General features: G+C 36.2%; 1 protein-coding gene across 6 annotated transcripts in view; it reads right to left on the reverse strand.

Annotated features, from left to right (window-relative positions):
* Window positions 1-6,515: 6,515 nt before the first annotated feature.
* LOC127432391 (relaxin receptor 2-like) overlaps window positions 6,516-17,084 on the reverse strand; it is a 72,314-nt gene continuing 61,745 nt past the window's right edge. For 5 of the 6 annotated variants that reach the window (XM_051683414.1, XM_051683416.1, XM_051683413.1 and 2 more), the window contains 8 exons: window positions 15,938-16,009; window positions 15,484-15,555; window positions 14,801-14,872; window positions 14,635-14,706; window positions 13,896-14,125; window positions 9,492-9,902; window positions 8,726-8,944; window positions 6,516-7,688 (listed from right to left, as the gene is read on the reverse strand). In XM_051683414.1, coding sequence (XP_051539374.1) covers window positions 7,423-7,688; window positions 8,726-8,944; window positions 9,492-9,902; window positions 13,896-14,125; window positions 14,635-14,706; window positions 14,801-14,872; window positions 15,484-15,555; window positions 15,938-16,009 — 1,414 coding nt within the window. In that variant the 3' untranslated portion in view covers window positions 6,516-7,422. The remainder of the gene's footprint in view (window positions 7,689-8,725; window positions 8,945-9,491; window positions 9,903-13,895; window positions 14,126-14,634; window positions 14,707-14,800; window positions 14,873-15,483; window positions 15,556-15,937; window positions 16,010-17,084) is intronic. The other variant, XM_051683415.1, reaches the window with a different exon arrangement.

Consider the following 17,084-nt stretch of genomic DNA (forward strand, 5'->3'; position numbering starts at 1 on the left):
TGTGCAAAGCATAGAGAGAGAGAGAGAGAGAGAGAGAGAGAGAGAGAGAGATGGAGATAGTGATGGAGAGAACAAACAATGCATTGCTTCTTTGGCTATATCCATTATTTTGTAGCTCTTAGTCCCCAGTTAATAATTCATAAATTGAATTTACTCTCTCAGAGGTTTGAAAAACCATCATCCTTGTAGCATCTAGGGAGAGAGTACATGGAGGATAAGAGGGAAGATCTGTATAGAGGGGGAATGATGGCCTCAGTTGTTTTTAGGTTAGCATTAAGGTTAGGCGTGTGCGTGTGTGGGTCCCCCTTAGTGTTTTTATCATTCCCTTTTGGCCGGCTGTCGTAGGGCGGCTGCCCACTCTGCCCTCCCTATAGTTGGCTCTCCTCAAAAAGCAGATAAACATAGCATAGTGATTGAAGTTAGTCAAATGCACTCATTTCACTCCTGCTTCTAAAATCACCTGCCAGAAGCTGTTATATAAAATCTTCGAAGCACCCACTCATCTCAAACACATCAACCAAGACCAGTTTCACTAACTATTATGTAATGTTGCATCAGGTGGACACTCAGACCTCTCTGTAGCAGTATCTTTTCTGTAACCCTCTGCATACTGTATGTGCTTTTATATCACACTCTGCATAGATCACACACACAAATCACTATAATAGTAAAAAAAAAAAAAAAAAAAATAATAATAATCACACTGATTCAGATACAGCATTTCTTTGACATACAGATATGGCGAATATGTTTTTAAGGATGATTCATAATATAACGTTGTTAATACACAATCATGCATACACATCAACACAGAGCTCTTTTCACTGGCTGTACATTGCAAGATATGGGCCTCCTGGCTTAATTACAACATCAAACAATCTATTATAAACACACCTACACAGATAAACAAACCGCTTTACGTCAGAAAGCCAAGTGAGCGCCTCCTAAAATGCAATGAAGGAATAAAGACAGACCTCTGCAATTACTGTAATCTAGGTATTGGATCAGCATGCCCTGTTTTATTATTGGGGCATTATTAAAACACTGGCATATATTGCAAAACTCAATGCTTTCACTAATGCTTTCAGCAAGCAACTGAATGTAAATATTTACAAACCCCTGAGTAAATGCACACGCATCACAGCAGTGAAGTAAACATGCTGTCTGCTTTTGTTTGCTATAAAATCCCATGAATGAAGCTACACAGATGCAAAATGCCATGCTTTTTTTGCGAAGCGCAAATGGATAAATGGATAAACTAAAAATGTTCCACACAGGAACCTGCAAGTATATCAAAACTACAAGAGAGGAGAAGGAACAACCTGTCTTAACAACCCTAGTTGCAACCTTTATTGGTTATTACAGTACATGCAATAGAACATGTTTTAGTTACTGGTGGTACATTCTTTTACAAATAACCCGATAGCTCCTCTACCATGAATTTTCTTTGCTGAAGAATAATACACAGAGATATGGAAAACAACACAGGAAAACGTACATTAACACAGTTTAAAGTTAACACAGCTGTGCTTGTTCTCATCTGCTAGACATGATGAACACAGGTTTGGGTAGCCAAAAACAACTAGCCTACATCCATTTATTACCCAGTTATACATAAACATCATAGATTTGCTGTCGGAAATTATGCAAAGCAAAACCTTCCATTTAGCCTCATAAATAAGCACCCTTAAACAAGTCACCTCACACACCTTAGTGAATGAAGATCTGAGATCTGGTCCCTGAGTAAAGCCCTTTATTATTAAAGATTAATTTGAGACAGTAATTGATCTTTTCATTGGAGTAAAAGCAGAATATTAGGAGTTTAAATTGTTCTTTGCCTGTCTGCAACACTTCTCCAAAACATTATTATTATGTATTTATTTTTTTTATTTATTTATTTTTGCCACTCAAACAAATATTTTAGCCTGTTTTTAAGATTTACGCATTTCAGTTTCATAACACATTTCTATAAAATTGAACTGAGTAATCTTTAACTAAATTAACAGAATAAAACTTGGACAAATATTTGTATATATATATATATATATATTAAGTATGGGAGAAATACTGGCAACACTGTACATTAAGGTATCCATGTTGCACATGATAATATAATTAATTACAACATCAAAAACACCAACAACAATGTCTAAATCAAAGTGCTCTGCAGTTATATTAAGCGCATGTAACTCAATAGCAATACCCAGCACCACATATACTGTACCTACAGACGGTAACATGAACACTGTAATGTAAAGTGTGACACAACAACCTACTAAGACAAAAAAGGAGGATGCGACTGTTGCCATGCAGCAAGGGACACGTCCCCCACACTCTTTAAAAAGGTGATTTTTGTCCCCTGCACTTTTCCAAGCTAAACCCATACTAAGTCCAAATGGTGGATTTGTATACCGTATTCTTTGCGTTTTGTTATGTTGGGCTGATTGAGCGACCATCCAGCCAATCACAGGTGAGTTTTATGAGTGAAACAACCCTTACGTAATAGGCCGTCAGTCAGACAGTGTAATCAACTCTGCTTTCAAACATGCTCATTTATCCATGTATTTATCGGCATTGATGTTGATCTAAATTAATAATCTAGAGATGAGGAACACACAAATGAGAGTTATTTACCGGCATATCATTCTTGATTGGGAGCATTACGTGAAATACACTGCAGAAAAAACAAAGGACAATCCTTCTTTAAAGCACACATTGTAGGTGGAGTTTATTAGTGATAGACCGGTATGGGTTTTTTAATGGCCGATGCCGATATCCAGAGAGTTGGGTGGCCGGTAGGCCGATACTAGGGATGTGACTGAAGTCGGATACCTTACTCGGAAAAGCACGAATAATGACTTCAAAACGAATAACGGAACAATATAAAAAATATTTCAGTGATTTCAGATTGGATGGGCGTGGTCTCACAGGTTTGTGATCTCTGTTAGTTGTGCACATCTGGAGCTTATCAAGTTTAATATTATGATACAACATCATATACACTTTCCACTTCTTGAAATGTCTATGTTAATGTATCACACGATTCATACGTGATTCCCTTGTATTCATTTATAGCCTAAACCTGAGCACGATGTTAAATTCCTGACCTGAAGTGATGATTTCACATCGGAGCTCGTCTATCCGTCTCTTAAAGTTGACTACATTTATATTCACAACAGCGATTAAGGTAATTATCTGGTTAAGACTTTATTCTGAAAAAAGTTCAAATGCTCCATAAAGGTTTAAATGCTCCATAGAGTATTCATCTATTAGGAATATTCCTCCTTATGTAAAACGAAGAAACTGAAACATGAGTCTTTTTTTTTCTTCTTCAATAAACTGTGCTACCTCTGGTAAGGCGATTTATAAATGTAACATTATTATTATTATTTAACTAAAAAATGGTGTCTTATCGTAAAAATTCCTGATAGATTTACGGGACTTTCACCTGATTGTAGGCTATATTGACTTTATTTTCACTTCTTTTAATGTTTGAATTTGTATTTAATATTCACTGCAAAATGTGTGCTTGACATTTCACATTTTGCTTGACATCTTCTGCCTTCAGAATAATGCTGTTATACATGCACACACAAACGAAAATTCTGTTTCATGCAGATATTAATATCAGAAACCTCCTGACAGTTTAAACAGCCTGGATTGCCTACTTGGATTGTCACAGACTGACCGTCATGATTTGTGAATCAGATGAACTTTTGATCCTGATACTGAAGTTTTGATACTAGCTGATAGAATATGCGCTTCAGAGGAAGATTTTAATGTAGATGAGCACTCGACGGGAAGAAAACGCTGGATTTTGGTGAGGTTTGTGAATTACATCTGTTTAAACTAGATATCTGCATATTTGCAGATGGTATATAATAGAAGTGTTATTGATATTTGCCTTTTATCATTAGAAAAGATACAGGGAACTGTTGAGGAGAGACTGTTAGAATACGTGCTTCAGAGGAAGATTTATGATCGTTCCACAGGACGCTGGATCTGCTGAAGTTGTGTGAGGTTGGTTTATTACATCTGTTTAAACTAGATATCTGCATACTTGAAGATGGTATATAATAAAAGTTTTATTGATATTTGCCTTTTATCATAAGAAAAGTTACAGGGAACTGTTGAGGAGAGACTGTTAGAATATGTGCTTCAGAGGAAGATATATGAGCGCTCCACAGTTTGCTGGATCTGCTGAAGTTGTGTGAGGTTGGTTTATTACATCTGTTTAAACTAGATATGTGCATACTTGCAGACAGTATATGATATTAGTTTTATCGATATTTGCCTTTTTATCACTAGACAAGACAGTTAAAAGTTACAGGGAACTGTTGAGGAGAGAGAGGGAGAATGAAACTGGCGAGCACTTTAACCTAATGAGCTTAAATGCGTCTGCCGCGGCTCTGATATGCGGACCGTTTACATGAGACCGTGTTGCACACCAGTCTATTATTGTAGTAACACGATGGCACAAAACAACAAAACAAACCGTGACTGGTTGTTTATATGTCTCAGTCGCTTCACATGCAAGCAGGCGATTCTCAGAGCCCCCAAATTGGCCAAACAGGAAAAAATTTCAGCCGATGCTGATTATTAAAACATTTGTGAGGTAATAGTTAGATCGGTTGTTTTTTCCAATTTAAGCAGATTACTTGATCTGTGTTAAATATGTAAAGGTATTTTTAATATCAGATCCTGTTTTTTTACCTCTATGTTGGTGTGCAGTCGACAAACTGTATGGAAAAAGACAGATCTGCAGTGTTCTTAGAACACAGGCATTTTACTGAAGCGAATAGACATGTAGACACGCTTTTTGTAGAAACGCATAATTATTATAAGACTATTATTGTTGTCTTTTGATCAAAATCATGCTCAGCAGCTCACAAACTGTAGGGATATTATAGATTTGATTTGTTCTTATAATGCTTAAAACCTCTACTAAAGTCCCTTTGTAGGTCTGTAGACATACAAATTTTAAAGGATTAAAATGTACTTTCATTCGTTGATTCAGTGACTAACTCATTTCAAACAAGACCTTCTGGCATCACCAGAAATGGTCACTGAATCATTAAATGGATCTGAACGACTTTTGGTGAACTTAGTCAAAACACTCGAGCCACTTGGATACATTTAAATTCCACAATGCACAAGCACAGAGTAAAAACTTATATTGTGCAAATGCACAACTGTCATTATTGTAATTGATTAAATAATTTTTTGTCTTTTATTGTCATGTGTGAAACAGAAGCAAGTGCTCGACAAGATGTCCTTTATTTTTACAGCTAATTTTGCAAAAGTATGCAATTATTTTTCAATCCTTGAATCTTTAAAATACTACAAATATTAAAAGTAAATAATAAGTATATAATTCTAATATATATTAATATATACTGTAATATATTAATACTGCACTGTAAGTGTTGGGTCTGTGCGAGCCCCCCCACCCCCCACACACTCTTTAAAATGACCGCTACGCCCCTGCCATGCAGGAAATACAATCTAATTTTCCAAAATTTAAAATACAATATCCGAGAGCGCGAACTTAACAGTGATGCTCCATGTCTAAAGAAACAGCGTTTCAAAATCAAGTCGGCATTTTTATGGCATCATAGGCGCGTGCAGATTCTTAGATTCAAAACGTGCCTATGATGCCCAAAAATGCCGTCCAAGTAGGAAGCTCTCTAGGTTTTGAGACACAGCTACTGAGACTGGCTGTTACATTGTTGTCATAATCACAGGAGACATCTCTCTCCTACATGTCAAACTGTATGTCTACAACATTTATTCAGCCTCGTGAACCCAAAACGTCGATGCCAACAATTTAGACTGAATAAAATATGTCCAATATTTGAACAAATTAATTTGAATCCGAAATCTGTTGTGTTATGTTTGTGTTATCAGCAGACAAACAAACACAATCTATGCTGGTAGTCTGGCCTTCTTCACGGTTCCTCCGTCAATTTAAAGGCAAATGAAAGCGCTCTGGTGGATACACGATTACATCTATTACCTCGAAAACGTTAAAAATAAAGATACCATACCTTATGGGTTTGTGTTTAGTAGTTATATGTTCATATCTTCATCAAGACGTCGTCGCTGAATTCTGTTATTTTCACGTCATTGGTCTCGTGTCTCCTCGCATCGACTAGCAGAAAAAGACGGCAGCTGAGGATGGTGCAGCTCTGCCCTTAGCGACCAATCAGAGCGGAGATATTTGGCAAAGGACAGAAATCGAGGTCGCTGATTGGCTGAGATCCGCGTCTGTCCGAATCCTTTCCATCCATTAGGTTTTAGAGCGCTTAAGGATGCTGCTGGAGACTGACAGGTGCGCAGTCGAAACAACACAGACAACAGGCGTCAATACAATGTTTTTTTTAATGAAGTTCTTCTTTTAAAAACCACAATGTTATCAAAATTGACGGAGAACAGTTTTTTCTCCACAAGTCTCTCCCAATCCAGTAAACATATTACAGACTATATATATATATATATATATATATATATATATATATATATATATATATATATATCTTTGTAGTACAGATGATATAAAAACTGACTGGCAGAACTTAATGTCTTCTGTAGCATTTACAAAAATAAAATGCTTTTGCATTGTCGTAAAAAATGACAAAAAATGAACAAAAATCTAAAATAATGTGTCTATTGTATTGTCAGACATCTTGCACAGCTGAATCTGAATGATATGCACCTCCTTTTCTTGCATGCTGCTATTTTTCTGCCATGGACATCCAATTATTAAATTTTTAAAAAAGTCAATACTATAGCCCTCAGAAAGTCAGGGGCCATCAATTTGTTGATTAAAAAAGTCCCAGACTTTATTACATTTCTCTTTATATGTCTTTCTGTGATAAATACTAAAATAACAGAACTAGCATAAATCCTTTTGCTTTAATTACTTCTCAAATTTGATCTGAAAACCTATCAGATATTCAAACCTTTCCATAAAAATATGATAGTGTCCATCAACACTCCTTGTGTAAACAATGCTGTTAAAGCTCCTTTGATTCTTCAAATTTGTGCACTGCAGTAAGTAAAGACAGTCTTGTGCAATGCGTTAATTTCCATCATTGCTTTTTTCTTTAAAAGCTTTTGAGACTAAGAACAAGCCCAACTCAAGAACTGTGGGCCAGACATGATGTTTGTGGGGGAAATTAAATTTGGAGGGGTCCAAGGTGCCTATAAAGCTGAAGAGTTCAAAAATGTTTCTCAGAAGAGAAAAAGGGAGCTACAGTTATGCGCCTGAAAAGAGCTCTCTATATTGGAACCCAAATAGAAGGTGTTGCAGGACAATCCTCTCCCTTAGATTTTTCCAGGAAAGGCCGTTATTCTCTTTTTTGAATGAAGATAATGGTTATGGTATGCCTGCACCATGACAATTTTCTCTCACTGGTTCTTTCACCCATATTGGTTTTCCATATCTGCCAAAGCCAGTCGCGGCAAGGAAACTTTTGCGGGGTAATCAGCATTTCGAGAGGCATCCATGTAGGTGGTGGAGCTGGTGAGACTCTTGCGGCCTTTCTTTGATGCAGAGCGCCGTTGCCAACGGCAAAGGAGAAGCTCCACCTGCTCTCTGAAGAAGCTGGTGGTCAGAGTATAGAGGATAGGGTTTAGGGCACTGTTGATTGGTAGAATGAAGATCACCATCCATGAGTTTATTGTTCCTGCAAAAATAAACAATGTATGATATGAATACAAAAACTGACTGTTCTGATAATCTTATATTCAAAACCTGCCAAACACTGGGCTAGAGGTAACTGGGTCAGTCAACGGAAACCATTTGTGCTTATATATATATATATATATATATATATATATATATATATATATATATATATATATATATATATATATATATAATTATTATTATTATTATTATTATATAAGTATTAATACATAATATTATATATTATTAAATATTTTAGTAATATTATTATTTAATTATTTTTTGACCATTTTATCTGAAAAGGTTTCTGCTGAACTTTTACTAAAACATTTTTTTATTAAATAAAAAAATAATACTAATAATAATTATTAAAGTGTATTTTTTAGAAAATATTTCCCCAACTCAAGACAAAAGTACAAGGACCGTAACTTGCATAGACATTATGCAAGCTACTATCCACCTTTGAGGGATGTGTCCAATAAATCTAACAATAAGTCTTTAACTTAAATTATAGATAACCCACGGATAACATATGGATAACCCCAAAATGTGTTTTTCTTTTTTTTCTTTTTTTATGCCAATCTATAACACTCTAAATATTACTGGGTTGTAGTTCAGTCTAAACATGTTTAATAACCACCTTAGCTAGCAGTTAACATACAGTATATTGGTGGCAAGTGGCAACCAAATTGTAAATGATCTGGGCTGTTAACATGAATGTTACAAATTCAATCTAATAGAAAATCTGATTAAATCAGTGATAACAATTATAATTATTGGGCCATTCAGCCAGACCCTCCCCCAGTTTAACCCCAGGGGGATTGTCTTCATATCTGGTGCACACCGCTTGGGATAAAAAGGATCTTGTAGTCCAATTCATGAAATGTCAGTGCAGTAGTGGTGACAGTAAATATACAGTTCTCTATATATTATTCTATTATTATTGAAGCAAATATATTAAAATGAGAGCAACCCCCAAAAAATTCAGTGATGCAGTCTAAAATTGTGTAATTTCTTACAGGTACTGAAAGATACCTGGAATTTCAACTTTAAGCAGAGAGAGTGCTTTGACCAAAAATATGGGTATCCAGCAGAGGGCATCAGAGAACACAATGAAGAAAAAGCGGTTGACCACGGCCACGTCTTTGTGCAGCCGACTGCGCATATCTGTGGCATTGATGCCTGTTTTATAAATGGAACAGAACATGCTGGAGTAGGAAATGACAATCACCAAAAACGCCACAAGATTAAGACCTGCAAATACATAAGGCACAAATATTTCAGGATATGCATGTCAATATTGAAGACTAAGACCTCCACACATACAGTAGATGACCGTTATTTAGCCCTATATACAATGATTCCAAACAGATTACTTAAATATCAGATTAACAGATTGGAGTGTAATGTATTTTATTTATGTATCTGTGGAGTTTCAGTTTACTATAGTACAACATCAATGAAACATCTGTATAGACATTGAAACTACTGAATTAATGGACTAGTTCACCCCATAATTAAAGTTGTTTTCATTTGCCACATGTTGTTCCAAACCCATATGACATTGTTTTATGGAACACAAGGGGAGAATTTCCATACAATTAAAAAAGAACGGTGACTGAGGCTGTCAGTCCCTAACATTCTGCCTAACATCACATTTTGCATTCCATAAAAGAAAGTCCTATTGGTTTGGAACAACGTAAGGGCGAGTAACTGATTTTTGGGTGAACTATTCCTTTAATGAAAACACTCAAACACATTAGCAAAATCAAGCCAGGGGAAAGACTGTGATATATCGAACCTAGAAATATCCCTGTAGAGTATACTTTGGCCGTAGGTTTCTCCAGCCTATCAGAGTGCAGAGGGAAACAAACTCCATTTCGCCCATAATAGTTCCCAAACAGGTCTTCATTTAGCAAGGGAACAGCTGCTATGACAATTCCTAGAACCCATATGGAGGCCAGAACCAACACCGTCTGCAGCTTCCCTGGCCGCAAATGGCTAAACGGGAAAACAATGACAAGGAATTTCTCCAGGGTCAAGTAGGTGAGGAGGAGAACAGATACTTCAGAGGACAGCATAGCAAGAAAGCCAATAGTTCGACATTCCACACTCTCCATCCAGATAAGCGCGTTCCGGTTATATTCACCCCGGAATTTCACATCAAACGCTCCCAGGAAGAAAAGATAGACTCCCATTAGACAGTCGGCAACTGGAAAAAATTGAAGAAAAATAATCAAAACAATAAAAGGATTCTTCAAACATCTACATGATGAGATACAGTGTTTAGCACTTTGCTGAGTCTTGGTTCCTCCTAAGGTTTTGTCCTCATCCAACCTCATCTTTTTAGGGGGGTTCTTACGCTTGTTTACTCCATGCTCTTTTTACTGATAAGATAGTTACGTTTAAGTGCCCTCTAAGGCGCATTCTAGATGAGGAGACTAATCACTCAACAGTGGTTTAACATGCACACAAGATGCAACTTGTCCCAATGTAAATGCATCTGCTTGTTTAGATGCAAATAATGAAGTAAATGCGACATAACAGGTGTTGCCTTTTGTACCGCAACTGCAAAGTCCTTTAAGCGATTTTATCTGCCTCATGTCTAGTTTTTAATAACCACATAATGCATTAGCATCATTATGGAAGTGAACTTTATATACAGTACATGGATACCATGGGAATAGTCGGATTTAAATCTGTTTTGCAGACACATTTTCCTAGTCAGGTCCACAGAAAATGTACTTTAATATGCATACCCAATAGTAAAGTAATCAATCGATTAGGATGCATTACTTTTTCTTTGCTGGGGTTTTAAGGCTTTGTAAAGCTGCTTTGAAAAAATACATATTGTGAAAAGTGCTACACAAATAAAAACGAACATAACTGAACATTCAGTCCTGTTACATGCATGTAACAGTGGCCAAGCTTGAACTACAAGCAGCATCAGCAAAGAAAAAGTTCACAAAGAAAAGCAGCATTGTAACATGTCTGTACTGACAGTTGGATTGCTATTCTTGGTTTCATATCTGGTTGCAACATGTTGGTTGTTGTATTCTCAACTTGTACAGTAGATAACTTGATTTAAAGCGATAGTGACTACCCCCTGCTGCATCATGTTTTGTACAAGATGTTAATCCTGACAGTAAAAATTATGTTTCTCTTTGCCAATATAAAAACAAGGACACAGTGTGACCAGAAGTGTTTGTGGTGTGGAATTGCCTGCCAGTTTGTTCCAAAAGTCAGAAGGGGAACACAAAATTACTCCAGCTGTCAAAAAGGCTTATGAGAAAATGGAATTTGTTTCTGAAATTCTTTTTATACATATCCTTTGTGAGATACATCATGACTCAGATCTGTGACAGAAGATGATCTCTGATTCTGTTTTCTATTTTTAAGATTGATGCATTTGTGTGTGTGTGTGTGTGTGTGTGTGTGTGTGTGTGTTTTAATTATTATTATTAAAGATGTTACTCAGATTTTAAATGTAATGGAATTCTGTTATGAAATTGACATGCATTCATCTTTTTTGTGGGGGGGGGGGTATTTTCCCCCTTTTTCACCCAATTTGGAATGCCCAATTCCCAGTGCACTTTTTAAATCTTCGTGGTCATGTAGTGATTCGCCTCAATCCGGGTGGCGGAGGATGAATCCCAGTTGCCTCCATGTCTGAGACCATCAACCTACGCATGTTATCACGTGCTTGTTGAGCGCGTTGCCACGGAGACATAGCGCGTGTGGAGGCTTCACGCCATCCACCGAGGTATCCGTGCTCAACTCACCACGCGCCCCACCGAGAACGAACCACATTATAGTGACCACGAGGAGGTTACCTCATCTGACTCTACCCTCCCTAGCAACCGGGCCAATTTGGTTGCTTAGGAGACCTGGCTGGAGCCACTCAGCACGCCCTGGGATTCGAACTAGCAAACTAGCAAACTCCAGGGGTGGTAGGACATGCATTGATCTTAAAATATTTTTTTGAGCTGCAACTTGGCAAAGGTGAGCAGGGGCAGACTATTAAAGACAGTGACCAGCCTGTGAAGATAAAACCAAGCTCCTGATCCAACCCAAATAAAAGTCCCCTGCACATAATCTTGACACACTAAAGTAGCTGAGAAAATTTGGATTTTCAGACTCTGAACTGATAAAACACACGATCGCAATGGTCTTCATCTAACATGTCTTCACACAAGAAGAGATTTGTTGTACCAAACAATGCAGTTCAATGCAGAAGCAAAACTAATGAGACAACTTGATCCTAAAATCTACCATTGTGAATCGTGAATCTACCATCTTCAATTACATTTTTAAAGGTGAGGTGTAATTTGTAGTGGAGCAGAAATTGTAGTGGCACCAAATTATGTATTGGCAAAAATGAAGACTCAAACACAAACAAGCTCCTCATCTGCCATTGGTCAAAAAATAAATAAATAAATAGATCGTCCCTCCTTTATACTTTTTGGCAAAATCAACCAATGAATGGCTTATTTATAGTAACTCTGCATATTAAACTGGGATTAGAAAAAGTAATTAAACATTACACAAATCACACACTAGTACACAATAGTTTACTCACAAATGAATCATAGTTTACTCACCCTCATGTTGTTCTAAACCTGTCTGGCTTTCTTTCTTCCATGGAACTCAAAAGAATATATTAGCCTTAGTCACCATTCACTGTTATTGCACAATGGAAGTGAATGGTGACTAAAATGTCTCCTTTTGTGTTCCACGGAAGAAAGATAGTCATAAGGATTTGGTGCAACAACAATCCCTTTAAATGGGGTTAGAGACAGATGACCTGCACATGTAATCGCCCCAAACGTTTCATCAAACATTCATGAAAAGATGAAAAAGCTTGAAATCACAATTTTCCAGCAAATATTAACTGTGAAATAAAATCATCTTCCCAATGGGATCTTTGTGAGTCCATAACAATATTGTTTATTGTAAAATGAAACATCAGACAGCTGTCCGCTCATCACAATATCTGTGAAAAAATGAATCTGTAATTGATTTACTGTATTAGGAGATGTGTTCATTATTCAGTACATCACGAAGTGAAAGAGTTGTGAAACATCCTGTAACTTTACCATTTAAATAAATAAATGGAAAAAAAAAGATGGCCGGACATGCACATAATGTTCAGAGCTTGCATATAAAGACAAAGAATTACCACTCTCACTCATTCCGGACATAATAATAAGAAAACATGCATGCACAGATATTCATAGACACAAAGGTTAATCAAAACATAATATGTCTTACTGTCAGCTTTCTTTATTCAGATAGACTCTCTTACCTATTGTTACCCTTGGCTTTTTCAGCTGAGAGCCCAACTCATTTCACTGTCCAGGAATTTATTTATTTATTTATTTTTTGGAGCCATTTTCATTATGGCCATATTGACTTTTACTGTTAATGACAGATGGTGACCTTGTGTGAGTGTCAGTTTATTTAGCTATAATCAGCGCTGGGCAGGTTACATCGGAATTGTAATTATGTATTGATTACAAATTGCATGACTAAAATTGTAATTGTGGTAACGTAATCTCTTGGATTACTGTTGTTTGGTAATCTAATCTGATTCTTTTTAGATAACTTTTGGATTTCGTCTGACCTTACTTTTGTTCATTTGAGTAGGATAACCGTGTACCATTTTCACAAAATGTTTAAATGCATTTAAGAAAGCTAAATTAATGAATCAAAATATGAGAATTGATATGTTTCACTCACTATTTCTCTGTTAATGAGTGAAATAAAAAGGTACTTAAAGGGTCATGAAATACAAAAACACATTTTAACTAATAAGAATAATTGAACAACATACATATGTAGAGGAAGAAAAACTTGCATTTCTTATGGGAGAGTTTCTTGAATTATGGGCAGGTTATCTGGGGCTTGTTTAAGAAATGTGGTCTTACTCTGGCAATTTTGGCATTAAAAACAGCATCCATGTGAGGCCACAGATGCCAGTTCAATTTGTGAATCAGTGTCAAAAATCAGTCTCAATGCAAAGAAATATATATTTAAAGGGTTAGGATTAATATAAAGTCATTTAAATGAGCTTTTTATTAAAAGTATCTTTTCATTTAGACGGTTAAATCAAGGTCCCCACGAAGAAAACAGTTTAATGAGGCTTAGGTTTAGGGGTAGAAAACAAATGTGTGTGTATTTGTGTGAATATATGCAGGTGACTTACAACACAGGACTTTAATGCAGGCCGCATGCAAGTTGTTCTCTGCTCTAATGAAGGAGCGCATTCCAATAACAAAGAGATTCCCAAAGCAGGTGATGAAAGCCATAACCCAGACAGACACCCGCAGGACCAGACTGGCTAACAGGTCTTCCACTGATGAGATTCCATCTGTGTTAGGTTTACATTTCCGAACATGTGCGGCATAGGAACAGTACTGAAAATCCTTAAAATATCTGAAAAAGAAGGATGTATGCACATAACAGATTACAAGCTTACAAAATGAAAACCTTAATTTAAAACCTGAAACTAAACATTAAATACATTTAATAACTCTAAAACTACTCAAATAAAATAAAAATGACCACCAATTAGATATATTGTTTTAAAGGACTAAACAGTATATTATAAAAAAGTATATTATAAAATGTTAAAGTACCCCTTGTTATAACACTGAAAATTATTATGTCAGTAAACATTTAAATGATATCAGCTAACAAATTAATAAATTAAGAAAAATATTAAAACTAAAATAAAAACTAAATATATTGGGAAATTAAAACAAAACTGATAAACTACAACTGAAATAAAACAATCAGTATGCAAACTAATTTAAAATAAAAACTAAAAGACAAACTGAAAGGAAAAGAAAAAACAAACAAACAAGTTAAAACTAAAAATTCTAAACTATACTATCCCTGGGCTTGGCAAATGGATACACTAATCACAGTACAGAAATACATACATGTGGGACAGGTTCCCCATTGGAAGGAACATCTTAGTTTGTATATCAGGAATTTCAATGCCTTCCAGACCTCTGTTAAACACAAATGGATGCTGTATTTCATGTAACACCTAATAAAAGTTCTGGCCTACTTTAAAAGGCCAGATTTTGCAACACTGATACTTACAGAGACTCAAGATGGACTAGATGATCAAAGTGACTAGCATGAATGTGGAGTGAAGGATTGTGGGATATGTTCCTGTGGACATAAAAAAAAGTTATTTTTTAGTATTTTGTGTTTTGATCATTGTGCAGTTTATTGTATTTTATACAATATATTGAATATAAGATTTTAGTAATTAGGCAATAACATCCTCATAAAGGCAAAAACTACTTTGATGAGCAGTTTTAACCTATTTGAATTTTTGGTCAATTGAAAACCTTATTCGTCACTGGGCCAGATAAATAATCAAAAATGATTAAACAAATAATATTACTAAATGAATTACTTTGGATGAAAATAGAAAATAGCAGTTTTGCTGGGTAGGCCAATTATTTTCTGTTATATAGGACTATTGTTTGTAGCTGAAGCTTTAAAGTAATCTACGTGTAGGATAATAAACTAATTTAAATTCAAATCAATATTTCATGTCCATGTATTTATTTATTTGATATGTAGCCATGTAATAAGCAGAATAATGTGCAGCATGATGGTTATTTTGGCAAAAAAAAAACAAACATTCAAGGTGATACAACATTCTCATCACCCTGCCGGGAATTATTTTGTGACAGTGACAAGCTGACTGTATTATCCCTTACATAAGTTCAATTTAAATCCCTTGAAATAAAGAGTTTGACTGCATGACTCACAGTTTACGCAGAGATTTTAAACTCCTGAAAGTGTTTTTAGAAAGATCCGAGATTCTGTTGCAAGACAAATCTCTAAAAAACAAGAAGGAAGAGAAATAAATCAATCAGCTGAGTGAAATCAGGGGCGTGGCCAGAAGGGTGACAGGGGGAGCTTTGCCACCCCACTTGCCACCCTAACTCAGACCTACTCACGTCCTGGAGATGGTGCGCAACAGCTTAACTCGTCCGTGTCACGCATGGTCCATAACAACACCCCCCCTCCCTAGTCAGACGATATTAATAGATGCCACCCCTTTGCCACCCCTGGCAAATAATCCTGGACACACCCCTGAGTAAAATCAATGTACATAAAAAAGACAGTTTGCATACAATTTTTGGATCAAAATGATGACGTAAATGCAGAACATTTCTAAACATTGTACATCCTTTCCAGATTACATGCTGCAGTACTCACAGTTCAACCAAAGCTCCAAGCGAGTGAAACGTGTTTTCTGGAAGGGTTCTGATTTTATTGTCATGCAAAGATCTGGGAATCAGAATGAAAGAAAAAAACAAATATTACTGTCCAATGAGACGAAATGACAACATTTTCACTTCAGTGTGTAAAGCTTCAAAGAACAGCCACTGGTGCGTAAAACAGCCAAATATCTAAATCCCTTTTTTGCTGCATTTTCTAGCACCGGTGAGGGCGAACTGACCCTATCCAAAGAAACATCCATCTCTCCCTAATTTAAGTCTGACACTTCCAAAGTCTCTTACACATCAGAGAATGGCGCGCCTTAATAATAAACTAATAGAATCTTGAGAAAGCGTCTGGAGGGCCATTGTTGTCGCTGTCACAGATGTCAGTCTGTCCACATAAGGCAACAGTGACACTGGCAAAATCTTTTTGTGATCACACTGATCTTGGGAGACATTCTGCTTTCTTTTTTCTACAGTTTTAGGAGGAAAAACACAACCGTAGCTGCAAAGGAGTCTTGTTTATAGATACTCTTAGAGTAAAATGTCTTTTCTTTTATGATTATTGTATTTTTTTACTAGCTAAGGTGTGAACCAAAAAGTAGTTAAAACCAGCTGCGTCAAACTCTATTAAAGGGATAGTTCAGCCTAAAATGGATGTCCCGTCATCATTTACTCCCCCTCACACTGAACAACATGAACTTTCGTTCCTTCCTCCAATGACTCATATAGTTTATTTTAAATGGTCCTGTAATGTGACAAATAATTTTTTAAAAGCACAAATATGAAGTCTCTCAATTAATATGGTAGTAAAAACTGCATGCAAAATAATTTTTTTTTTTTTTTAGCTGAATTCTGTTTAAAATAGTGTTCGCATGCCACACCGTAGGACATGTGATCGTCTCATGTACATCAGCGAATTATTTGTTACATTCAAATTTTTTCAGCAAATGCTTATTTCATCAGTGTTTTGTGTTATTATGATAGTGCTTTGTGCAGAAGTCTGATTGCTTGGGGGAATAAGCTGTCATGAATTCGGCTGGTGCGGGTCCTGATGCTGCGATACCTACGATCAGGCAGGCGGTATCGCAGCATCAGGACCCGCACCAGCCGACTTCATGACAGCTTCTTCCCCCAAGCAA

This window comes from Myxocyprinus asiaticus, chromosome 42, assembly GCF_019703515.2.
Source record: "Myxocyprinus asiaticus isolate MX2 ecotype Aquarium Trade chromosome 42, UBuf_Myxa_2, whole genome shotgun sequence".
Classification (NCBI taxonomy): Eukaryota; Metazoa; Chordata; class Actinopteri; order Cypriniformes; family Catostomidae; genus Myxocyprinus; species Myxocyprinus asiaticus.